The sequence below is a fragment of the Heteronotia binoei genome, chromosome 12 (genome assembly GCF_032191835.1).
Source record: "Heteronotia binoei isolate CCM8104 ecotype False Entrance Well chromosome 12, APGP_CSIRO_Hbin_v1, whole genome shotgun sequence".
Taxonomy (NCBI): Eukaryota; Metazoa; Chordata; class Lepidosauria; order Squamata; family Gekkonidae; genus Heteronotia; species Heteronotia binoei.
The window spans coordinates 61,927,302-61,954,352 of NC_083234.1; the positions used below are offsets into that span (position 1 = coordinate 61,927,302).

Here is a 27,051-nt window from a genome sequence, read left to right on the forward strand (position 1 = left end):
AAAAATATGCAAACAAATAAGCAACAGGCCTTACAGAGACTGACGGGCTGTGAAGTTACCTCCAAGGTAAAATATTTGGGTGTGGAGATAACAATGAAGAATATTGATTTGTTCAAAAATAACTATGAGAAGCTATGGTGTAAAATGGATGAAGATAGGTTAAAATGGAATAAACTTAATTTGTCATTGCTGGGTAGAATAGCTGCAATCAAAATGAATATTCTACCAAGAATAATGTATTTGTTTCAAACTATTCCTATTGTGAAAGATAGTAAAGAATTTGATAAATGACGAAGAAAAGATTCAGAATTTGTGTGGTCTGGGAAGAAACCAAGGATTAAAATGAAAATTTTGACAGATGCAAAAGAGAGAGGTGGATTTCTATTGCCGAACCTAAAATTATATCAAGAAGCAGTTTGTTTAGTGTGGATAAAAGAATGGATAATGCTGTTAAATAAAAAACTCTTAGCGCTGGAAGGCCATGGAAATAAATTTGGCTGGCACACATATATGTAGTATGGAAAAAAGAAGATGGACGTTTTTTTCTCTCACCATTATATAAGAAATAATTTGCTAAATACATGAATGAAATATAAGAAATATGGAGATGAGAGAAGACCGTTATGGATAGTGCCTGCTGAAGTAATAAAGATAACAGCTGAGATAGGTGAAGAAAAGTGGTTGTCATATAATCAATTATTAAAAATATAAGATGGCAAAATAGAATTGAAAACTGCTGAAGAGCTGAATAACGAATATGATTGGTTCCAAATGCAACAAATAAAGAGTTTGGTGGATAATGATATCAAAACGGAAGGAATAAGGAAAGAACAAACAGAAATGGAAAAAGTTCTGCTTGGAGACAATGAAAAATTAATTTCAAAAATATATAAATTACTTTTAAAATGGTCTACAGAGGATGAAGTAGTGAAATCTCAAATGATTAAATGGGCAATTAATGTAAATAAAGAAATACGGATAGAAACTTGGGAATACTTGTGGAAGAATTCTATGAAGCTTTCGACGTGTCATAGTATTAAAGAGAACTGTTTTAAAATGATGTATAGATGGTATATGACTCCTAAAAAATTGGCAAAGATGAGCAACAAGATGCCAGATAGATGTTGGAAATGTAAAAAACATGAAGGTTCTTTCTACCACATGTGGTGGACTTGTGAAAGAGCAAAAAAGTATTGGCAGATGATTCAACAAGAAATTTCTAAGATCTTGGGATATGAATTTAAGAAAGTTGCAGAAACTTTTCTGTTGGGATTACAAATGAAAAAATTTCCAAAAGAAGATAGAACTATAATTTGGTACTTGCTTTCAGCTGCTAGGACATTATATGTGCAGTTGTGGAAGCAAGAAAAAATACTAGAGAAATGTGATTGGATTGTAAAAGTTATAACATGGAGTGAAATGGACAAATTAACAAGAACTTTAAGAGACTATGATTTAGAAGTTTTTAAGACGGAGTGGAAAAAGTTCAGAAGATATGTAGAAAAAGAGTGGAAAATAAAAGGACATTGGACAATTTTTGATAATGATTAGGTTTTAGAAAAAAGAAGAATATTAATTTTTGTTTTTATTAGTTAAGGGTACCTTTAAATATTAGTATTTTAAGTAAATAACACCGGCGTGGGTCAAGTAATGGGGGGAAGGGTGGGTAGAAAGTAATGTATGGGATAGATAAAAGAAGTTATTAATGATGCAAGAAATATCATTTGTTACCGTATGTTACCAAATCAAATTGTTTTAACAAAAAAAATGCCACCCCTTCCTTCTCCAACCCAGGAGCTCTCCATTGTATCCTATGGGCCCAGGATAGGGAAGTGAAGAAAGATACAGCTGATCACTCCCCGAGGGCTCAGGTTGGGCTCTGCTGGGTTGCCTAGTTTCTACCAGCAGTGCAGCAGAGCCTGTAGAACAGTCAGTCCTGCAGGGAGATATCTCCCTGCAGGATAGTGTATTCTTTAGGCTCTGCTGAGGTGCTTGGTTGAAACCGGGCACTGCAGCAGAGCCTGTAGAACAGCTGAGCCCACGGGGAGAGGTCTCCCCCACAGGATCAGCTGCTTTGCTGGCTCTGCTCCACTGCCCACTTTCTACCAGGCAGCGCAGCAGAGCCTGTAGAACAGCTGATCCTTAAGGAGAGGTCTCCCTGCAGGATCGACTGGCCCCCCCCCAAAAGTGGTGGAGTGGTTGTTAGAGATGCAGAAGGAGGCAACCCCAAGGCAATGACTGTGCAACAATTTTAGCAGAAAATCCAGGGGGAAAGGGAGAGGGATTTGAGATGCAGAAGGGTGAGAGAACCCAAAGCAGTCACTCTGAAATGATCTAGGCACAGATTACCCAAGGAGAAAGGGGAGGGGATGAAAAACAATCACATCCTTTGCAGCAGATTAAAAAATTGGGGGGGGGGAGAGAATTGTTGCACGGAAACCCAGAAAAGGCAATTCCCCTGGGGCCCAATGGACTAATGTTGATGAGAAATCTCATAGCTAGGAGATCCAGCAACCCACCCACCCCCAGCCCACCAGCAATGCTCTTTTGCAAATGCAAGAACACCCAAAACTCCGAAAGACCAGATGCAAACAAAGACAACGTGATGAGCACACGATTCCTGATCCATGGTTCACAAACCTCAAACTGGGCAAAGTTCAGCCTGGACTTCTGAGTCTGAACAGGTTCATGCCCACCCCTATTGCAGAGCAATGTTGTCCTATTTTTTACAGTCTGTTGCAGTGTCCTGTTCATCGTTACAGCCATATTTTCTAAATGTCACACCATAATTTGCAGCATGGGATTCTACTTGGTTACCATTCCCAAACACTCACTGATTATACAAATGGCTGAGAAAAGGGGAGGTGGAGATTCATATATACACCCAAGGAGCTGACAGTCAGATCAATATGCCACGTAAACAGTGTGTGCATTTTCTACATAATTTGTAGTGCAATTGCCAAGTCTGATTTATCAGGTCACAGAGTACACTTGAAACCTTTGTCTGTCTCTGGTCTCAGGCATCTGAAACAAAACCTGCAGGCAAAAGTGGAATAAACAAATTTGTTGTGCAAGGGTGTGCTGTGGTGCAATGAGAGGATGCCTTGCACACAGAAGTCAAATGTTCAGCCCTTGGCATTTCCAGTTCAGGGATAGCAGATATTGGATCATAGGAATTCAATAACCCTTTTCTCTGCCTGAGACTCTGGGGAGCTGCTGTTCTCTAGAGTCTCAAACAGAGTCAAGAGCTAGAAGGATCAACATGACTTGGTGTAAGGCAGCTATATATGTTACCAACAGGATGGACAATTGATCAGTTAGAATATATTGTTAGATTAAGGTTTAATTTTTTTTCTAGAACAACAGATAATACTTTATCAGTAGATTGGATAGTTCAGGGGTGGCCAATGGTAGCTCTCCAGATGTTTTCTGCCTACAACTCCCATCAGCCCCAGCCAGCATGGCCAATGGCTGGGGCTGATGGGAGTTGTAGGCAAAAAAACATCTGGAGAGCTACCATTGGCCACCCTGTAGTTAATATAAATGATTGACTGATTGGGTGAATTTGACAAAAATAGTTAACTGTTATTGTGAAGCAATGGAATTGGCTTTAAAAACTTGTAATTCGTTGTTTAACATGAGTCGTCTTACATCATCAGCATTGATGATTGCTTCCTCTTTCTGTTTCAAGATGCCTGCATTGATAACAGGTGCCCAATAGAAGCATTGCTATGTTGTACAGTTTGCCCCAAACTTTCCTGAAGCTTCAGTTTCAGTTTCTCTTCCTGGCTGGTGAACATTTGAAGCAACAAACAAGAAGCTGAGATGGATGTGGGACTCAAGGGGAGTTCCTGCTTTCTGTAGCTCTTCTCCCCCACGAATTGTAGCTTCTGCTGTCTGTGTGATCTCATTGTCTGTCTCTGGACCATGAACGCAGCCCACAGAAATGAAATTGTCTTATCGTGCAGACAAATGAGTTAGTTTGCAGCCATGCTCTGGGGAAAGGAAGGGAGGCTCATTTAAAATTATTCCATCCCTTAGTGCCGTTGCCAGTTTTGATGAACCAGAACTGAACAGATATGTTTCAATGGAGCAATGGTGTTACCTAATGGAAGGAATTCAATTTACAGATATTCTGTATGGCCCTGGGTGGTCACCAGCAAAAAGTGCTCTCGTGTGAGTGGACTTTATGTGGCTGCTGTATCTGTTGTAAATTTACAAACTGAACCTTCAGTCTCATGTAGATCCTGCAAAAGATATGTAGTTTTTATTGATGCATTAAATAAACTTGCATATTACCCAAACTGCATTATATGTTGTAGAACTGCTAAGGTGACATCCAGAAATACCTTGTGAAGAAGAATGTAACTGAAGCTGCCTTAAATTAGCTCACTGAGCTATCCAGCTCATTTTTGTTTACGCTGACTGGCAACAGCTTTTTATAGTCTTGGGGCGGAGAAAGGTCTTAACATAAAGATCTGTAAAATTCTTCTATTGAATAGGATTGGGAGAGCCAGTTTGGTGTAGTGGTTAAGTGTGCGGACTCTTATCTGGGAGAACCAGGTTTGATTCCCCACTCCTCCACTTGCAGCTGCTGGAATGGCCTTGGGTCAGCCATAGCTTTCACAAGAGTTGTCCTTGAAAGGGCAGCTTCTGTGAGATCTCTCTTAGCCCCACCTACCTCACAGGGTGTCTGTTGTGGGGGAAGAAGATAAAGGAGATTGTAAGCTGCTCTGAGACTCTGATTCAGAGAGAAGGGCGGGGTATAAATCTATAGTCCTCTTCTTCTTCTTAAAATTGCATGCATATCCGTTCACAGCCAGTCAGGAACTAAGAGAAAATTGGTACAAAATGTTTATCAGATGGTATATTACTCAGAAGGATATTGAGATAGTAGACAAAAATTACGAAGGAAAATGCTGAAAATGTCAAGCTATAGACAGAACTTTTTACCATATGTGGTGAGCTTGTAAAAAAGCAAAAAGATACTGGAAAGAAATACATTGGTAAAGTGTAGAATTTATTAAAATTCAAATTTCCTATGGAAACTAAGAATGTTACTAGGAATATTGTCTAACAAGTTACCAAAATATTTAAATATATGGTGACAGCAGCCAAAATTACTTATTTAGCAAAATGAAATATGTAATACATAATATGTATTAATGATGAAACTATTGTAGCAAAAGTCTTTAAAATGCTAATGAAGGGAGAGCTGGAAGCATTTCTTTATTTCATTGTTTAATATATCCTGTATATAGTCTGTTCCATAATCCCTATATAATCCCTCTTTCTTTCCTTCTGCACCCCTTTTACATTACTATTTTTTTGAAATAAAATATATTATAAATTGCATGCATATCAAAACTGACATGTTTTGATTCTAAAGAAGCTCACTAGCTAACCTTGGGACAGTAACTTTCAGTCTAGTGTACCTCACAGAAATAGAATGGATGGATGACTCATGTAAATTGCCCTGAACTTTTTGGAGGAAGAGCAGGATAAAAAATTAATGGACAGAGACTACACACACAAACACATTTTAAAGGCAGCTGGAAACCAGTAGATCATGGCAACAGAGTGTTATAATGTTATTGCACTAGAAACCATTTTCTTACAGTTTGGGGAAAGTACCATTGCAAGCTTTTTTGAGGCCTGTCCCCTCTTGCTTCCTTTGTATGGGACATGGAGATGCTGCATGGATTTAAATCCTGTTCAATTAAGAAATTAAAAGGAGCCACTCTAGGTTGGTATGATTTCACAAAGGGGAAATGGTTCTACACTATGTTCAACTACCTTCAAACAGCAAGTTTTTTATCTGTTGAAATTCAGTCTGGTCTCCATCTCAGGAAGCATTCTGAATTTTAAGTTTTATGCAAGCAGAACATTCCCCCCCCCCCTCCTTCAGGATCTATAACACATTGATTACTAGTAATCAAGATACTGAATTGGTTTTTCTGACTAGGTGGAATAAGTCTGTAGACAGAGCAATTCCACCTGTTACCTGGAAGTTTATATTGTTTAAAGCAGGGGTGTCGAATGTGTGGCCTGAGGGATGGATCAGGCCCCTGGAGGGCTCCTATTAGGCTTGCGAGCAACTCACTGTCATCTGCTTCCTCCTCTCTCTCTTGCTTTCTTCTGCATCACAGCTTGCTTTGCCAGGCTTGCTCAATTAAGCTACAGAGCAAAGCCAGAGCAAAGAGCCGGTTTGGTGTAGTGGTAAAGTGTGCGGACTCTTATCTGGGAGAACCGGGTTTGATTCCCCACTCCTCCACTTGCACTTGCTGGAATGGCCTTGGGTCAGCCATAGCTCTGGCAGAGGTTGTCTTTGAAAGGGCAGCTGCTGTGAGAGCCCTCTCCAGCCCCACCCACCTCACAGGGTGTCTGTTGTGGGGGAGGAAGGTAGAGGAGATTGTGAGACGCTCTGAGACTCTTCGGAGTGGAGGGCGGGATATAAATCCAAAATCATCATCATCATCTTCTTCTTCTTCTTCTCCTTCTTCTCCTTCTCCTCCTCCTCCTCCTCTATTGGCTGACCAGCATATGAAGCAACTTATACACAAAAGTTCACAATGCCCAGCCATTTCATATTTCCGCCTGGGTCTTAGGCTCAAAGCACTGACCATGAAATTTCTGTCATGAATGTCAATCAATCAAAAGTAGGTTTGCAACTTACAGACGCATACCTGAACAACACCTGGACAGCATGCACAAGATTGCTATAGCACAGACATTGTCTCCAGATTTTGATACAATAATTCAGAGCAAGAGGTGTCAGTTATCAGAAACTGTTAAGTAAACAAAATATTGCAAGAGTGCTAATATTTTAAAGCATATTATAAGTTTTAAAAAATCTTTAATTGTGTTTGTGTGTATCCTTTATAAAGTTTATATCTCTGCTACCTGACATTACATTTCATTACACACATGGCCTAGCCCAGCAAGGTCATTTATGTCAGATCCATCTCTCATAACAAATGAGTTCAGCACGCCTGGTCTAGAGGCTATTCTTTTTCTATAAGTTGGATAATTAGAGAAAATTTTGGAAAGATTGTTCACTTATTGTATCTTACTCCCAAACAAAAAGCAGAAATGTATGGCTTTGTTGGTACTTTATCCACATGTGGTTCTTCACGTGTACAAGGGGGTACTGGGTCAAGATAGCTGATCCACTAAGTGTCGGTGTCAGTATCTCAGCTAGTGTTTCTTTGGAGTTATTTATTTTAAACTGTGTTCAGAGATATCCATGTAAGCTTTGAATTATTCTGCTGCACATGGTCACTGCAGAAAATTCTTCCACACCTTTGGAGTAGGTTGACAAAGTAAAAGACAATGTCCTTCTAGTTAAAATAACACTGCTGCATTAAAAGTCAATGTCTGCAACAGCTGGAGAAGGCATGGTCTGGCATAATTAACCACATCCAGAGGTTTTTTTTGTAGAAAAAGCCTAGCAGAAACTCATTTGTATATGGCCCTGAAGCAAAGCCAGCCGGAACTGCATTCCTGTGTATTCCTGCTCAAAAAAAGCCCTGACCATATCTAAGCTTATGTATAATCATTTGCTAGCCCATCTAAACTGCATTGGTATTTTGATATTTGGTAAATTGTACCTGTTCATATAAGAGCCCCGTGGTGCAGAGTGGTAAAACTGCAGTTCTGCAGTCGGAGCCCTCTGTTCACGACCTGAGTTTGATCCCAGCAGAAGCTGGTTCAGGTAACCGGTTCAGGTAGCTGGCTCAGGTTGACTCAGCCTTCCATCCTTCTGAGGTCGGTAAAATGAGTACCCAGCCTGCTGGGGGGAAAGTATAGACTGGGGAAGGCAATGGCAAACCACCCCATAAAAAGTCTGCTGTGAAAATGTTGTGACAGCAGCGTCATCCCAGAGTCGAAAACGACTGGTGCTTGTATGGGGGACTACCTTTACCTTTTACCCATTCAAAGGATATTAGTATTTATTTTTCACCCCTGATACCAAGCCAGCTGGAACTGCATTCCTGTGCATTCCTGCTAAAAAAAAAAAAAAAGCTCCGAGAACATCCATGTTCAGAAGAAGAATCTCATGAGTATCTGTTATTGGGGGTGCAACAGCAAGCAATTACGATTGCCTTTGCCCTGCTTGTGGGCTTTCCAAACACATCTATCTTGTTAGCCATTGTGAGAAACAGGATTCTGGACTTTTGCTCTGATCCAAGGAAACTTTATTTATGAGGTCTTTCCCATGCTTTCCACTGAATTATCAGGGCTGCCCCTCAGTCTTTTGCCTATTTCCTCCCAGCTGCAGGTTTGCTTTGTGTGGGACAGACCAAAGATGTCCCATCTTGCCTGCTAAACTGATAGATTGTGGTGGTTGGGAGAACCCTGTAGGGGGCTTCCTGTTAGGTTTTCACTGTCTGGGGCAATTGAGAATTTTTATTTCATTGTAATTGTGTGAGAACTCCAGCCCCCCCCCCCTATGAAGTGATACGAAGGTTTGGGGGTCTGTGACAGGGTTTTCCTGTCAGGAACTGCAAAAGCTACCTCATAAGGGAGGGGGAGGGAAGTGGGCCTGAGGCCTTGCTCTTGATTTTCAAGGGGTCATCCTATGAGAGGAACTTGAATCCACTTTTATGCTATCTTCTTCCCGTAAATGCCACAAAAAGCTCTGAAATATATTTAGTGTGTCTAAAAATGCCTTGCAGCTTTTACTTTTTAGCTAGAGCCTGTCCAGCTCTGAGGTGAACAGCCAGCTTCCCTCCTTTATGTGTTTCACTATCTCAAGGCTAGGAGCGCTGAGGGGAGTCTTCATTTTTCTTGCCTTTTTTTAATCTTTAATTTTTGACCTCTTCCATTTAAGCTTTCATTTTCAACTCAAGTCAGGCTGGCTATGAGGGGAAGGGATGTTTTCTACCCTTTGAAAATCCCTAACATATTTTTATTTGGCTCTGAAAGGGGCTGTTTGTTTTTCCTTTAATTTTAAAAAAAACCAGTTTGGCCTACTGAGAGGGGATTTACTTATGTATAGACTTCCCTTTCTACAGAAAACGTTTTACAACAATTTAAAATTATTAAATAAAAAACCCAATGATGTTTACTAGTATAGTTAGCTGTAAAGGGGAATTAGACAAATTCTTGGATCATAGGGCCATCAGTGGCTATTAATTGAGATGGCTAAAGGGAACATCCATGTTCACAATATCCTCACTGCTGTGGGGGCAACAACAGAGGAGGCTTGGGCCCTATTTGTAAACCTTATGGAAACATCTGGTTGACCACTGTGTGGCAATTATAAGTTAATATCCACTAGTGGTTTGTTTTAGTAGCTTGTTGTTTCCATATTGATAACTTATTATTTTAATTTGTAAGCTGCCTTGAGCAGAACTCTGAAGGGGAGGCACAGAACTCTCCAATAAATAAAACCCCCACATGCCTGGTGGGAAAATGCTCCCAGCATATATAGTATTTCCTTTCCTGCACTCTCAGAAGCATTCAAGTAATTTAAAAAATAATAATTTTGTTAAAATAATCATAAACCTTGTACATAAAATCTGAATGACTAAACAGGTTTAACAGCCACTTCTCTAGAAAAGTCACTGGTGATTTTAAGAAAATAACATTTTGTGTTTGTCCATTTTTGTTTATTAGGCAAGAACAACACTATGTATCTCTGGAGAACAGAGAAAAGGACCTGGTTTTTAAAATATATTTGTAATTTCTCTTGGCTAAGAGGGGTTAAGAGAGTAGTTCTGCTGGTCTGCAGTAGAACAGCTAGACTAGAGTCTAGTAGCACTTTAGAAACCAACAAGATTTTGGGGGCATAAACTTTCAAGAGCCAAAGCTGAAAAAGGGAGCTTTCTAGGGATGCTAATCTCCAGGTGGGGGCAGAGGATCCCCAGTTTGGAGGCCCTCCTCCACTTCAGGGTTATCATAAAGCAAGGGGGAGGATGTCTGCTGGGCACTCCATTATACCCTATGGAGACCAATTCCTATAGGATATAATATAGGATATAATAGAGAATTATCTGGGTATATCTGGGGCTCAGGGGGACTGTTTTTTGAAGTAGAGGCACCAAATTTTCAGCATAGCATCTGGTGCATCTCTTCAAAACACACCCCATGTTTTAAAAATATTGGACCAGGGGGTCCAATTCTACAAACCCCAAAAGAAGGGACCCCTATCCATTATTTCCAAATGGAGGGAAGGTATTTAAAAGGCATGCAGTCCCTTTACATGTGATTGCCAGAACTCCCTTCAGAATTCAATCATGCTTGTCACACCTTTGCTCCTGGCTCCACTCCCAAAGTCCCCAGATATTTTTTGATTTGGACCTGGCAACCCTAGCTTTGACTATGGAAACCTTTTACCCCAGAATCTTATTGGTCTCCAGGGTGCTACTGGACTTGAATCTAGCTGTTTTCCAAAGAGAATATGAATTAAATAAATATCGCAGAAGTTGTCCTTGAAAGTGTCTGTTGTGAGGGGAGAAGATATAGAGACTGTAAGCTGCTCCGAGTCACTGATTCAGAGAGAAGGGCGGGGTATAAATCTGCAATTCTTCTTTCTTCTTCTTCCTCCTCCTCCTCCTCCTTCTTCTTCTTCTCCTCCTCCTCCTTCTTCTCCTCCTCCTCCTCTTGGTTAGTATGGGTGGGGGAGATAGCCCCTAAAAACAAATCAGATTACCCAGTGGCTCCCAGCCAGCAGTGTTAGATGCTGACTGAAGAGAGTTCAGGGGTTTTACTCTCTCATATTCTGCTATGCAGAGGTATGACTGAAGGAGGAACTGTTTCCTTTTGAGGCAACTTTTTGACCCAGGCTTGTTGATTATAAAAGCAGGCTGAAGAAGTTGCTAGAGTTACTTTCATTCATCCCAATGATGAGAGCCAGTTTGGTGTAGTGGTTAAGTATGTGTACTCTTATCTGGGAGAACTGGGTTTGATTTCCCATTCCTCCACTTGCACCTGCTGGAATGGCCTTGGGCTAGCCATAGCTATCGCAGAAGTTGTCCTTGAAAGGGCAGCTGCTGTGAGAGCCCTCTCAGCCCCACCCACCTCACAGGGTGTCTGTTGTGAGGGGAGAAGATATAGAGACTGTAAGCTGCTCTGAGTCACTGATTCAGAGAAAAGGGCAGGGTATACATCTACAATTCTTCTTCTCATCTTCGTTGTAAACATTGTTCATCTTCACAGGGCTGGTCTTGCCACTAGGCAAACTAGGCAATTGTCTAGAGTGCCAGCCTTCTGGGGGCACCAAATTGCCCCCCCCCCATGTGACTCAGTTGTTATCAGTGCAGAGAGGGCTCCAGAAGTTAGCCTTGCCTAGGGTGTCAGACAGTCTAGGGCCGGCCCTGCATCTTCATGATCTCTGTGGGATTGCTGCTGTGGGACAAATTTCCATAAACTTTCTAAAGTGCAAAACAGCACTCCCTTTCCCAATGGATTTTCCTGTCAATTTCCTGTCCAAATGGCTACATAATGTGTGGGAGGGGTGAGTACTTGTCTCTTCAGTCCTTTTTCTGCAAGATTTATCCATCAGGCTGTTTATAGAAATCTTGTGCTTTCCTCTCACTGTTTTGACTGTTTGTTGACTGTGAAGAATTCTGGACTAGCTTTTACTTATAAGAACATTTGGCAGCTATCTTGGTTTTTCATGGCACAGTTCTGGGAAGGTCACTTTTTACTCAGCCAAACTAAGCATTTTCTAAGGGTTTTCTTTAACCTTTTCTCTCTAGTGGTACCTCCTCCACATCAGTGGAGTCTCTCTCTCTAGTACTCTCCAAATTGATGGGCAAACTTTGTCAGATCCTATCTATTTGCTGTTTTCCTCACAGTAAGTTTAATTTTATTTATTTACAAAATGTATACCCTGCCTTTCTGCCCTCATCAGGGTAATCAAAAACTACTTTTCTAGTAGCTGTCACCTTAGCAAGCAGATTCAGTGAATTAGCTGCTCTTTGCCATGATACTCCATTTACCAAGTTTGGGAATGGGCTTCTAGAAGTCCTTTGGAAGGTTATCATACCCCTCCGTGTGTCAGAAGTCATTAAAGATGGTGCTGATTTGAGAGGGTCTCTTGCCACTGGTTTGGATTTTATCATCTGAGATTTATTCAAGGTAAATTCCATTGACATATTTTGTGTCTGTAATATTGTTGTAAACTGTGCCTAGGATTTGTGAGCCCTTCTCTTTTCTAAATATATGCCGAGTCCCTCTTATATGTAGGTGGATTGTCCTTTGTTACTCAAAGGCAATTGACTGGCCAAGGATAGTGACTGGTTAGGACAAAATGTAACACAAAACTAGGGAGAGAATCCTCACTGCTCAGGGAAACCACCAATACCACTAACTATCCCTAAGCTGAGGAATCAAGAATCAACTCCCCAGTCCTACTGGGTGTTAATCAAGAAGTCAGCTCTGCAAGGCAAGACCTCACTTGCAAGTTGCAAGTTACAAAAGAAATTACTTTGGTGGTTGTAGTCAATGTAGACCAGGGCACTGGATTTAAATTGAAAATTCAAATAACACCAAAGGAGTATGATTGCTAAGACTTATTAAAAGAAGTGTGCAAAAAGTATATAAGAGCAGTGCAAAACAAGGAAGAAAATAATAAAATCTAAATAGCTAACCTAAAATACTTCAGCAGGTTTTTTGGTCCTCTAACCCAGATGTTACCTGACCAGACTGAAATACAGAATACAGGTAAAGTTTCAAAGTCCAAAGTATAAGAGCAGGTATTCCAGCCATACAAGGCCGGCTCGCCCACTAGGCATTTGCCTAGGGTGCTGGCAGGACAGGGGCACCAAAATTGGTGCTTGCCCCCTAGGCAAATCCCTAGTTGCCTGTCTATTTCCCCCTCTCTCCCTCCCACCCAATTTTTAATGCCTGGGAACTGGCAGTGAAGCACCAGCTCCCAGGGCTCTTTCAAGTCACCCCCCCTCCCCCACTGATCAGCTGATTGGCAGAAAAAGTCATGGGGAGGCTGGTGTCTCCTGTGCTAGCCTTCCCAAGCTCTTGGGACTTTCGGTGCTGGGACAGCAGCAGGGGGGGAAAGCAGCAAGCCTCTGAAAAAGTGGCCACCGCCACAGCTGCTTCCTCCCCACTTCCCTCCCACGTGATGCAGGGAGGAAGTGGCGGTGGCTTTTCAGCGGCTTGCTAATTTTTCCTGCCACAGCCACCCCAACGCCGAAGGTCCCGAGATTGCGGGAAGGCCGGCATAGGAGATGCCAGCCTCCCCTTGGCTTTTCCTATCAATCAGCTGATTGGTTGCAGAGGGGGGGCCACTTGAAAGAGCTCCAGGAGTTGATGCTTCACTGCCAGTTCCCTGGGCATTAAAATTGGGAGGGGGTGGGATGGGGGTGCTGCAGAGGGGGACGGTGGTCATCCAGGGTGCCTGGAGTGCCATGCGCACTTGGGCTGGGACTGCAGCCATGGAAGTAAGGATGGGCACCAACCTGCTGATGAACTAAAGTTGGTGATTAATTTTGACTGGTTCGGAGTTTGTTAACTAAACTTCATGACAGGTTAACCATCATGAACTTTCCATGAACTTTCCAGTTGTTCATAGAGGTTGGTGCTGGTTTATCAGTGTATACATTTCCAGACAGATTGTCTTCCCTCAAAAAAGAATGTTTACCAAATTTCAAAGCAGGGGTAGGAGTGGAATTCTCCAGCCTTGGAAATACTGTGGTCAGTTTCAAACTAGTCACACCCATTTCAAGAAGGCCCCTCCCCTTCCCAGGTTCCTTTGTGTTCACTTTCCATTTTCTTGCACAGAGGTTGCATAATCACACAGAGTGTGATTCTGTGCTAGACATCATTCCTGTTGAGTTGACATTGCCACAATGGCACTAGGTTCTGCTGGGCACCAGTATATTGCAGTGATTCTGCTGGGCTTGCAAAAATGCCTCCCTTCAGTTTCTACTGCAGATATTCTCTGGTTTGACCTTAGCCCTATTGAGTTAGCAATGCCACAATGGCACTGGATCTGCTTGGCACATTGCATCAGTTCTGCTGGGCTTGCAAGAATATCCCCCACCTTCAGTGCCCTACTGCAGAGATTCTCTGAGAGTTTGATTCTGTTCTGCTGGGTTTCTATTGCCCTTGCCTTTTTTTGCTGTTTTTTTCCTCCACTGGAAACAACAGAGGATGAGGGCACCTTCTTGGGGGGGGGGGAGTGTAGCCCATAATCCAATCCTCACCGAACTCAGAGGGCAGGTAGAGAAGAGTCAGCCAGAGATGCCCTGAAAGTTTGTGTCACATTCAGGGCAGAACCTAGTGCTGTTACTCCACATGGGGTTTCTGGAATATATAAATACAATCACAGCCACATATTACAATTACAGCCATGTAATTATCCACCACATAATGCTGTCACTTTGTGTGGGTAAAATAAGTGTTTTGGCCCCCATGGTCACTGACTGGTATTCTCAAAGCCCTTTCTGTTCTCCAAGGGCGGTCATCCCTGCTTCAATCCCCCAGATATTGGCTAATACTTTCCTTCATCTACATGTTTAAATATTTGGCCCAGGGAGTGGGGTGGGTGTCTCCTACTAAAAAGGTTCTTGGCACACCAGAAGGGCTTGTTCTTCCATAAATTTGCAAGTTACATAGAGGTATGTAACAATGGCATTTCTTGGGTATTGTAAGAAGAGAACTTTTATTTCTACAGCCAGCCCACAATGGTGCCTTGAGCATGAGCCAAAGTCTAAGACTAGGACTCTTCACTTCTTATTAAGCCATCAAAAGTCATCATCCACCTGCTTCATGACAGCTTTTCAGAGGGAGAGGAGAGGAGAGAAGAAACAGCTGCCTACTTTATGAGCTGGTGTTGGAAGAAAGATGTAGAGCATGCCAATGTTTTCTGTGCTAAAACACAGGGCACTAGAGTACAGTGAAAAGCCAGCAGCTGTACGGTAGGGCTGCTTGCCATGCACAGCACTACAGCTCTCCCAACAAATCTCTTCTTTTGCAATTTTGTACAGAGCTTGACTTGAAGCAGAGGGAAGCATGGCTGATCTAATGAGAGGAGAATACTTAGGGCACCTGATCCTTACCCATAGAATGTTGGCCTTTCTTCATAAGGCTTTAGTGTTTGAGAAAGATCTGGGTTTGATTGTGTAGATGGTCAGATTTCAGCAATGAAAGGATACGTGGCTGCAGCATGCAGAAAGCTGCTCTGCCTGGGTTTCCTATCCCACATACCTCTTCTCAGCTGTTCTGGATAGCTGAGTAGTACATTTCTTGTATCTGAGCTTTGCTGGGCTGAAAAAAGTGCTCTGTATGTTTCCATATGCATGTGCAGACAGGTTGCAGGGATGAAAGGATGTTGTTCTCACCTATGTACTCTATAAGAGCTACTTTGGTGTAGTGATTAAAAGTGGCAGACTCTAATCTGGGAGAACTAGGTTTGATTCCCCACTCCTCCGCATGTAGCTGCTCATGTGACCTTGGGTCAGAATTGTTCTCTCAAGAGCAGTTCTCTGAAAGCTCTCTCAGCCCCACCTACCTCACAAGGTGTCTGTTGTGGGGAGAGGAAGGGAAAGAGATTGTAAGCCACTCTGAGATTCTGAGGGTATAAACTGAACCTCTTCCTCCTCCTTCTTTGGAGACTCCTACATTCCTCTTTTTGCATATTTGGAGCAGCTGTATGTCTAAATGCATAGATCTCCATCCACTGTGTCTAGTTTACTTTACTTAATTTGTTACTTATTTTTGCATAATTTCACAACGATAAAGTTCTCAAAGCAATGCACAAAAACAAGGTTATACAACTGATCACTAACAGTAGTAATAAAAATGAAACAAGCCAATAAAACCACAGAAAAAATCAACAGTAAAAGCAGCAGCAACCCTTAAAAAGATACTGTGCAGCAGAAAAATCTTTAGCAACAAATAAACCTACCTACTTATTGTCGTTTTAGGCTGTTAGTTAAGCTTTAATTTGAGATAGGTTAACAGAAAGCAATAGAATTACTTCATTTATGTTTTAATTTAAACATTATACATGCCCCTGCCATGCAATTGACTGCTCATTTATTGACTCTACATATATTTTCACATCAGGTACTTGTTGCATGTAGTATTAACCTAGATTATGGTAAATTGATAATGGTAGCCTCATGTAATCTGTGGAGGTTTACCTTCTCCTTGAGTAAGAATTCTACTCTGCACATTGAACTAGCAGTGCAGTGCTAAACAGGCACACCTAAATCCATGGAAGTAATTGGGTTTAGAAGGGTATAAATCTGATCAGGACTGCACTGTGAAGGTCATGGTTTCCCAGCCTCATTATGTAGTGGAGCTTCTTGCTCCACCTCCCACCCCCCATTGCCTGAGTTCTTTAGAGGAAGAATGAAATTGAAATGGGATATAATATTTTATTTAGTTCCTTTATACTCCACCCTCATCACCAGTGGGCACCCCAAAGCAGCTTACATCATTCTCCTCTCCTCTGTTTTATCCTCACATCAACCCTGTGGAAGAAGGGAAGCTGAGTGTGCGTGACAGGCCCGAGGACGGCCAGCAAGCTTCCTTCACAGTGCGGGGATTTGAACTCAGGTCTTCCAGAACCTAGTCTGACCCTTTAACTCTGCACCACACTGATTCTCAGTATCTTTATCTTCTATTATTTTTTTTAAAAAATATATTATTTTAATTATAACATTTTATTAATATAAAAATTAACCATTAACTCTGTGGAATTTGGTCCTGTAGTTCTCTCTTTTCTCCAATATATTTAAATTGCTATATATAAAAAAGAAAGGATTCCCAAAGTGTCTGTCTTGAATCTTCTCTCCTAGGTCATGGCTCCTGCTTTTATATGGATTTTCCAGATCTCTTGCCATCCTCTTCATTGCTCTTTTCCTATCAGTCAATAACGTCCTCAAGGTATAGCTGTGAGTACAGCAAATAAAGGAGGTAAGAATAAAAATATTTGTATCAAAATATTGTCCCCACTTGTTTGCATGAATCTAACCGTAATCACTAGGCATTAGGCAACAATGTTTATATTACATTAACCATGAAGAGTCGATAAAGTCAAATACCATAAAGTTAAAAGCTGAGGGCATTTCACAGTCAGTCTTCATCAGAAGCTTTGGAAATGTGATTATGAGTTTCATTCTTCATAGTTTCCTGAGCAAGATTGATATCCCTTTTTGAGCCTTTTTGTAACTATAAGGTTATAATTCAGCATTTGCTTTCATTGGTTTGAGAACTTGTGCTTGAGAACTCACTTTAGCCTCAGCACAAGGCTAAGGGCTCTTTTAAGTGACTTGTATGAAATTATGGCTTTTACAAGTTAGTTGTATGCATCCCTCAAAGAGATGTGCAAATCCTTCCTTATTTCTGAATAGGTTGTTCATATGAATATCACCAAAGTAGAGCAGGCTCTTGGATCCACATTATGTGCAAGATTTTACAAGATCTCCTGTTTTCTTTAATACAAAAGACAGTCATGAAGGAGAGGGGAGAGGTGAGATTATAATTACTGCAGGGCTCTTTAACCCTTCCACTTTTCCAGTAGTAATTGTCCCCAGAGCTATTACTGTCTGTGGCAGGAGGGGAAAAAGATTAGGTAATAATTCTCTTCCCAGCTATCCTGTGGCCAGTTTGTTACGTATATATCCCACATTTCTTCCATTGTGGAACTCTAAGTGTGGCACATGTGGGATTCCCAAACTGTTGGGATCTATGCTTGCTTAGTTTCAGCAGAGTTGCTATATCATGCTCCTTCCAGCAGTATCTGCGAAAACTCCATGGAGTAATTTCTAGCACTTCCGGAGCAGACAGAGAGTTAAAGCGTCTCTTGTCCTCCTGCAGTACCACAATCCTGATCTAAATAAGCTTCTCTCCTCACCCTGTTAGCTGCTTTTTACTGAAAAGGAAACATTGAAAGAAATGGTCAGCCGCACATATGCAAATGTAAGGCATACAAAGATCAGTACTAGTTCCCGCTTCATGTTTTGAACTCTGGTACAAAAATATTATTTGCAGCACTACCAACTAGGGTTGCCAGGTCCAACACAGAAAATATCTGGGGACTTTGGGGGTAGAGCCAGGAGACTTTCCCATTCCCTACAAAATAAATAAATACAAATACAGCAGTGCAGTTCCCCTGAATACAGTTGTGATTTCCTCTTTTTTGCATTAAAATGGTTCCACAGCAGTTGCACTTCCATTAAAATGAAAGTGAACCTCTCTCACACACACACTCACAAAGTAGCCAAAACGAACAGTTTGCATGCCCTCACTTTTGTAATCTCCCTGGAGCAATGGATAGCTTTTCTTACCAGAGCTGCTGAACATAACAATCTGCTATATTTCAACCCACTTATGGAGAGAGAGGTCTAGGGGGTGGAGTTTTCCTCTATCTCACACTCAGATTCTAAACTCTTTACTATTCCTTTTACTACACCACTTCTGAAAGGAATGCAAAGCAAATAGAGCAACTGGGCTTTCTGGCTTCCTCTCTCTCTCTCTCTCTCTCTCTCACACACACACACACACACACAGCTCTTCCCACTTGCCCCTCCTGCAGCTTCAGTCTCACTGAGATTTAAAGGCACACACGCACCCCTTCCAAAACAGAAGCAGTTGCAGCCTTCTGAACCTGCCTGAGATCTAAAGACACATTGTGGTTGTTGGGGTGGGGCTTTCCCCAGCCGGCCAACTGTCTGGTGGTGGGGAGGAGCCCTCAAAACTGGGGAATCTCCTGCCCAGACCTGGGGACTGGCAAGCCTACCACCAACTGTTTGCATTTAAATGTCTCTCTTCCCGCAATAAAGATGAGGATAGCTATGTGTCCTCCTCCTTCCCATGGTGCTGTTTCTGTGTTTATGGGGAGGGAGGAATCTGGTTATTTAAATGCATGTATGCCATTGAAAACTGTAGGAGCTTATGACAAATAAATTTTGTACTTTTTGTACCTAAGCTCAAAGTTTACATAAGTACTCTGCATGCTCTTTTCAGAGAAGCACCAAATATGCTACTGTTCACCAAATTTGCTGCTGACCTAGATAGCTGAGGCTAGCCCTGTCTTGTCAGATCTCAGAAGCTAAACCGGGTCGGCCCTGACTAGTATTTGAATGGGAGACCACCAAGGAATATCAGAGGTGTGATGAAGAGGCAGCCAATGGCAAACTACCTCTAAAATGTCTCTTGCCTTAAAAACAAGTTCAGCTCAGTGCCTAGTGGTGTATAACCCTAAAAGAGCTAGAACTCTTTCATATGTTCAACTTCATATGTTCATATGTTCAACTCCTGGCTGCAATCCAATCTTAGGGTCTCCTGGCTATTCTATACACACTGCCATACAATAATTAATTTCCTGCTTTTCAAGATCAATTTAACAGACTTGCATCTAAATATTCTACCAGCGTCGGGTTCACATTATTGGTAGATAAGCCTGATCTCAGTACTTGGGCATCAGTCTTGTGGTACTTTAGGCATCTAATTTTTCATCCTAAATATGTAAGTGCCTGAATAGTTATGTGAATCAACTGGGGTCAGGATCAACTGCTTCTTTGAAGATTGCAACTCTGCATCTGTTAACTGACTATCTAGAAAGGCTGTGGATCAGCTCATTCTACGCACATGAAGTAAAATCTGTGACTGGCACTTTCAAAAGCGAAGTATCTCAACTGTACCTCCAACTTGTTGGCAGTTAGATACAGAGTAATAGCCTAGTGTTGTCTGTGTTCTATCTATGAATAATGTGAATTTGGGTAGATCTGTTGATTTCAATGGATTTACTTCACTACAAACCATTTGTTTGTTCGTTTCTCATGATAGCTTTGCTTTGCTTGTGCTTCCTGTCCCAGGTTTGTTTCAGAGAGTAGCTGTGTTGGTCCACATTAGAATAACTAGATTTGGCTACTGGACTCGAACCTAGTTCTGTTCCAGATCTATCACTCTTTTTGATTGCAGGAGTTCAGCTTAAGAGTTTCCCTCAGCTTCATACTTTTCTCTGCTAATGCTACTGTTATGTCTACAGTCCAGAGCTGAGAAGAGGACTGTATCATCTGCAGTCCCTTAGTTATTACAGTTTTATTTAATTCTGCTCTTTTATTTCCACACTACTCATACCCCAGCTTTGATTTTTATCTCATTGTTCAATATATTTCCCCCCGCCATGTACCTAGAGTTGCAAAAATGTCACAGTAGGTTTTATTTACATTACGATTCTGAAATGTACACAAAAGTATGTTTTGCCTCCTAATAAGTGCCCATAAAATTGTAGTCTCATTTGCTTATTCCCATACAGTTCTAGAGAACGAGTTTAGAGGGGGGCAGTCTGATAGTAAACTCTGCTCCAGGTCAAATACCCATTGCACAAAATGCTCTGCCCAAAATTATAATGTACACTATATTATTATAATTAGGGTCAAAAGAATTCAGGATGGCCACTACTGCTAAATGTCATGCTGGATTTTGGCTGGCAAGATCAAGAGTTCAAATTCCTGCTTAACTATTAAGCTTACTATCTGGCCTTAACACTCTTTCTCAACCTAACAAACCTCAGAGTTTCCAGGATTTACTTTAAACAAACAAAACTTCAAAATATATGGAGTGAACAGTACTGGCCTTATGATATAAAGTAATGAGCGGCTTAACTTTCAGTTTGTCAGGAAGAAATGGGAATCTGGGGAACCATTAGCCAAAGAACTGGAAGAAAGGGTCAAGGCAGCACCTTTTATTTTGTTCTGCAAGGTGTGCATATGTGAGAGTGGGAATGGAGAAGGGTATTTGCCACTGCTTCTTTTGGGCTGCAGAAGTTAAGAGATTTAATTCAGTGCTGTTCAAGCACGTTCCAAGCTGTTTGTCAGGTGAAGAATGGCTGCCCTAAGGTTAGATTCTTGTTTAATGAATTTGTTTAGAGTCCTGGCAATTAGCCATTGAATGGTAGGGAAAAATAATTAAAAAATGTAGATGTACCCAAAAGACAATATGCTGTATGCTGAAAAGCAATAATCTCTATACAGAGGTTAATGACTAATCTCAAAACATGAACCAGAAGCAAATAACAATAACCTGAGAACAAACCAATCTTCATATTGTAGACTTAAAATCATTTAAACCTGTAAAAGCGTAATTACCATGTATCAGATGAAAATATCTCTTTTCTGAAGGAGAAAACAGAATGGCTTCTGCCTTCTCTCATTTGCTTATACTCTGAGGCAGCAAGAGAATCTGGGAAGCTTCTCAGCTCCTGGTACTCTACCATTATTGATGGAACAGAAGGGTTTAAGTTGTATATGGAGTTACTGTGGTAAGTTCCAGCTGTGGTGTTGGGAACACCACCTTAAGCTTTAAAAATAGAAGGAACTGTTTGGGCTGTGTTGTTAAAATGCAGCCAAGACATAAGATCAGGGCTTAATTCATTCACTCACACTCACTCTAGTTATATAGGTGTTTTGTAGTTTAGATCTTGCTGTAGAGTAGGGGTGGCCAAACTGCAGCTTGAGAGCCACATGTGGCTCTTTCACACATATCGTGTGGCTCTCGAAGTCCCACTATCCCATCGGCTGGCTTGGAGAAGACATTTGTCTCTTTAAATCATTTTTCCAAGCCAAGCCAGCCAGCAGCTTGGAGGACACAATTAAAGTTGCTTTCTTTCCACCTCTCTCCCCCAATTCATTTTCCTTCCTTCCTTGTTGGCTCTCAGACATCTGATGTTCATGTCTTGCAGCTCTCAAACATCTGATATTTATTCTATGTGGCTCTTGCGCTAAGCAAGTTTGGCCACCCCTGCTGTAGAGTGAAAGAAGTCAGCCTTTCTCGTTCCTTCTAAACATGTGAGGGGTAAACTCCAATCACTAATACCACAATAGATTCTGTGCCTGCTCAGAAGTGCTTTTTTCATTACATTGGCTTCTTTTATATTTACAAAGATACATGTATGGCCACAGCTGGGACAGGATGCTGCTAAATAAAACGTCAAGAGTAGTGTTATAGGATCAGCTTGCCAGCATGTGACTTTATTCATATCTACACTGTTGTTTGCATAAAGGCTTACTTGCTTAATTATTAAGCTGTATGTTCCACATCCAAGAATAAAAATTACCAGCTCTTATTCCCATTCCACAGATGGAGTGGAAGTAGGAGGGCAATTTGCTTGCTTTGCTTGTGAGCTTCCCCAAGCTCAGCCACTGGTTGGTCTGGCTCACTTGTCTTTGGATTCTGGTTGTTGCTCAGTTAGCTGGCTTAGGTTGCTTCCCAAATGAAGAGGCAAGTAGAGGCTCTTTATTCCCCTCATGATTTAAGAGGGATTTGCACACTCTAAAAAGAGGATGAGCAATTTTCCACGGGTTCATTCATCTCTGCTGATGATTCAGTGTCATTGACATGAAACAGTCACATATGTGAAGCAACCAGAACTTTCCTCTTCAGTGAGCACTGTTAACAGATTCCAGCAACAGTTAAATGGAACCTTAGTGTTCAGAGGCTGTACACCTTCAATATCAGTTGTTGGGGTGAAAGCAACACTATGAGAAGTTGTATATGGAGTTATTGTGGTAACTCCCTGTCTGTAGGCATCTGGTTGGCTGCTCTGAGAAACTAGGTGGATCTTTGTCTAATTTAGGACGACTCTCTGACTCACAAGGATACTTCTAGTTAAAAGACTATCTCAAATGTTGAGCAAGGAAAGTGAGTCTGACGTTGGAAGCATTCTGTTTTGGGAAGTCTTGAAGGTGACACTTCCTAAATGACCCCTTCCTAAAACTTCTTTCCCCCCTACTCTCCATCTGTGGCTGAATAACACTGTTGATAAGACTTCTGCCCAGGCTACTATAGATAGAAGATGATAGATTTTATTTTCAGTTGCAGTACTGTGGTCCTCTGGATGTTTTTGACTTCTAAAAGCTTCTTGAGGGGTAGGCAAGAAATGATCTTACATCATCGCTAGAAAGCAGAGCCAAATTCATTTATATACTTGCATGGCTGTCCCTAGACTATCCAGTACCCTAGGCAAGGCTAACTTCTGGCTCTCCACACCCACTAATAACCAAGTTTCAAAAACAGATGAACAAAACTTGAAATTGCTCCCTGACCTGCATTGCCCAGGTCATTGAGTCACGTGGGGGGCATCCAATTTGGTGCCCCCAGAAGGCTGGCGCCCTAGACAATCACCTCGTTTGCCTAGTGGCAGGGCCAGCCCTGCCTACTGGGAAAGTTGTGTGTCTCTCTTCGCCCTCCAGTAACTTGCCCTTTGGGGTTGTGGTTTAACAAGCAGGCTGCTCTCTGAGGTGTCACCTTAAAGCACCCAAGGGCTGCCTCTGCTAGATGACGTTCAAAATCTTGTACCCTTGGAGGAGGTAAAGCGCCCTTCTTGTACTCCACCCGAAGAGCTGTTTCAGCACCCGAACGCGGCGCCCCCTTGAGCGCAAGGCTCCTCCTCTCCGGACCTCTTTCCCCAGGGAACTTTCGCATCACCTGTCGGGGCGTCGAATCTCCCCTCGCCACGTCTGCGGTCAACTTCAGGGGCAACCCCCCTCTCCTCTCAAGACGTCTAGCGCCGCACGTCAGCAGCCGCCACGAGGGTGGAGACGCGAGAGGGGCGTCGGGGCAGCCATTCCCCCCGCGGCGCCGCCCTGCGAAGGGGCGGGTCCTCCTGCCTGCCTCCCTCCCTGATGTGGGGCTTGGCTGGGGGAACCTTGCAGGGCTGGGTGGAGCAGGCGGCGCCGATTGGCTGCGGCGGAGTCAGCTGGCCCTGCTCTTTTTGGAAGGGGCGAGGTTCACTAACCGGTTGCTCTTCACGCTTCCATTTCGCTTCCTCGCGGGCAGGGCTTTGGGGAGGAGCAGCAGGAGCGGCCCCGCAGCGGGCGGGCGGGCGAGGGAGGCGAGGGGCATCTCCGGCCCCCTCTCGCGCTCGCCTGGGCCCGTCTAGCCAGCACATCCCCGAGGGGAAGGCAGCGGAGCCAGCCAGCCAGCCAGCCTCGGTCGTCTCCTCCCGCACCCCACCTGCGCGGAACGCCGGAGCATCCCGCTGTGGCTGACCGGAGCATGGCGAGGCGCTGCAAAGAAGGCACCTTCGCGGGAAGTTGAGCCGGCTCGCCTCGCCTCGCTCCGGTCCCCGGTGAGCCTCGCCCCTGCGCGGCGGCGGCGGCGGCGGCTGCTCCTTCTCCTTCTCGTGCTGCCTTCAAGGTCCAGCCGCCGCCAGAGCCGCAGCCAGCCCTCGCCAGAATCGCAGCAGCAGCAGCAGCAGCCGCCGCGCCGCTTCCCTCCCTCCCTGGTGCTGGGATGCGTCTTCCTCTCCTCGGCTCGCCTGCTGCCAGCTTGGAGTGCAACGCCGCGCTTGGAGCACCATGGCCCGCTTCGGAGACGACCTGCCCAGCCGCTATGGAGGTGGAGGGCCGGCGCCGGGGGGAGGCGGCGTCGGCGGCGCCGGGGGCCGCGGCGGCAGCCGCCAAGGGCCCCCGGGCCAACCCGGCCAGAGGCCCCCGGTGTACAAGCAGTCGATGGCCCAGCGGGCCAGGACCATGGCCCTTTACAACCCCATCCCGGTCAAGCAGAACTGCTTCACAGTCAACCGCTCCCTCTTCGTCTTCAGCGAGGACAACGTGATACGCAAATACGCCAAGCGGATCACGGAGTGGCCATATCCTTGCGGGCTCGGGGCGGCGGGGAGGGAGGGAGGGAGGCGCCCAGGTAGAGCAGGAGGCGAAGCAGCCCACGCACCTGGCTCGGAATGGCGCAGAGTCCTGCCTGGGGGGCTGTGCGGGCCAGAGAGAGAGTCGAGGGCTCCGGCGGATGCCCAGGCGTGGCGCGGGGGCGAGAGGCGGCAGCGGCGGGCACATTCCACGTTGCGACTGGGTGTGACCGCCGGCGCTGGGGCCAGGGCGGACGCGTCTCTCTCCCGCGGTTGCAGCCCAAGGAGAGGGCCCTTTAAAAACCGTCCAGAGGCTGGCGGCTGCTTCCGAAGCCCTGGCACCTGCGCCCTCCTCCCTGCTTGTTTTTTCTCGTCCAGAGAGCAGAGGTGCCATCGCTTGGGTAGAAAGAATTCGCTCTTCTTCTTTGGAGTATTTCGTTCCATCGGATGGAGCGAGTTAACTGTTTCTTTCCCTTTAAGCGCTGAGGCACTCCCAGGTGTGTGTTTCAGCTCTTGCTTTGCCCCTTTCTAAAGCAGTGGGTGGGAGAAATGTCAGGGTTTGTTTCCCTGGGGAGCTCCTATGCATTCTTTACCCCATCATGTTGGTGTGGCTTGCCGTTTTGCACTATAAGTAACAGCCTCAAGTTGTTGTCCGCCCCAGAAAGCCAGTTCTTTGCCTGCTTATTGCACTTCTCCTTAAGAAATCTTGTCTCAAAGAAACACCATCTTCATCGGTGACAGTATAATGGAAAGGCTGTCTCCAGAAGCGCTGGCGAGACTCTTGCTTCACTCTTGTATCCCAGTATGATGCCAACTGTGTTCAGTGAGGCTCTGCTTTCATTTTGCACATTTGGCTATGGCGTTATAGAAGCAACGCCTTGCTGTGGATTCCTACATGTTATTTGTTTTTGCTTTTTCGTTTCATTAATCAGTGCTTTGTAACATCAGGATACCCTGCGTAGAGTTGGCAAAGCACTTGGATCCATGTTCTGATAGTTTAGACAGGTTGTGAGATATTTTTGCTAGGGCTGGATGATGCCCACCAATGGATGCTGGGTTTGCTCCATTTTTTAAAAAAGTGATTAGAAAGTGGGCCATTTCAATATTTTTCTTTTTAACAACATTGCAAGTTTTTATATATGCCACTAAGGCTGATTTCTGACTGGAGAAGAGGCTGCGCTCTGCCAAAATCGAGTGTGACGTGTAGGAAGGGTTATATAGATGTGTATGCCTTTCAGTATATAAATGAGCATGAACAAACTGTATAGAGAAGGCATAATCCTCTCCCACTTATCTGTGGTTTCAGCATGTGGGCTTACATAGCAGACACAGACAAATGTGTCTATTTGAACTGGTCGCAGGTCATTATAGGCATTTGCTGTCATCTCAGAGGCGCTTGGCTCTTTCTTGCCTAGCGGCATCAGACAGCAGAGCCAGATCTGGGGGGGAGGGGGGGCAGAGGGGGGTGCTTGCCCCTGGCGCCAACAGGGGGGGGCGGCGCCAAATTGGGCATGGAGTCCATTGTATTCTATGGGACCATAAGATAGAATGGCCCATAAGGGGGCGTCATTTTTTAATTTTGCTCCCCCTCTCAAAAAACATGTAGATCCGGTGCTGTCAGACAGTGGGGGTGGGGGGTGGGAAAGAGAGCTTCATTAGTACAAGAGAGGGAGTGTATCCCACTTGATTGTGCTTGCTCTTTGCATCCTAAGAGGACTAATACTTCTCCCAGTATGGACTGGCTATATCAGAAACCAGTGTCATAACTAGTAGGTGTTGTAGTAGTCTGGATCAGGAACATTGAAACCTTTGTTTCAGTAAAGGTGAGGGGCATGTGGCTAGCCAATCTCTGGAAGATTTCCTTCCTTCCTTCCTTCCTTCCTTGTGCTGCATGCAGCTGGGTGTGTTATCCTTTTAACAGAATGAGCAAATGAAGGTTCTTCCAACATGCTTAGGGTTAGGTTGCTAAGGAGTCTCTCCTTCTCTGTGTGTGCAAACGTAAATGAGTATTGGCTGATCTGCACCAGTGCCAGGAGTACACTGCACACAGCATCCCTGGGGGCTCTGTTGTTTTCTTTTTATCTGAAGTCACATAGTTAATAATCCTCATAGAACAGCAACCAGCCCTCCTCTTAGCAACACTGCAAGCAGCTCCTCAGCTGACAATGTGTGTTTGCGGGTTGTGCGGGGAATGCAGTGATAGGACAAATAGAATCCATTGATAGCTGCATTAGCGTTATCAAGTGCATAGGAAAGAGAAGCCGTCTGTATCTGGGTGTTTAAAAACTGCTGCAGATAAGCCAAGCAGCAAAGACCTTGTGGCAATTAAAGTGTTGCACTTAGTAGGGTAACCTTTTCATTGCATTGGTGGACAAACAGCTGATCGTAAAGTTCAGAAGCTATTCAGTCATGCAGTGTTTGAAAGACAGGCTCAGTTTGGGTTGAGTGAGGGGATATTCCAGGGCAGAGACTGGGGTGTGTGCTAGCAC

The 27,051-nt window shown here is 43.8% G+C and overlaps 1 protein-coding gene and 1 long non-coding RNA gene across 2 annotated transcripts in view; one reads left to right on the forward strand and one right to left on the reverse strand.

Moving 5' to 3' along the window:
- Positions 1-15,646: 15,646 nt before the first annotated feature.
- On the reverse strand, positions 15,647-23,574 carry LOC132580465 (uncharacterized). Its single transcript, XR_009556050.1, has 2 exons — positions 23,407-23,574; positions 15,647-16,866 (listed from the first exon to the last, which is right to left on the reverse strand). It is a non-coding gene; the product is annotated as an uncharacterized LOC132580465 (long non-coding RNA).
- A 542-nt stretch (positions 23,575-24,116) lies between these two features.
- The window catches only part of CACNA1B (calcium voltage-gated channel subunit alpha1 B), a 490,529-nt gene continuing 487,594 nt past the window's right edge, over positions 24,117-27,051 (forward strand). Inside the window, exon 1 of the mRNA XM_060251289.1 lies at positions 24,117-24,571. Within this exon, the coding sequence (XP_060107272.1) occupies positions 24,279-24,571 (293 nt within the window). The 5' untranslated portion in view covers positions 24,117-24,278. The remainder of the gene's footprint in view (positions 24,572-27,051) is intronic.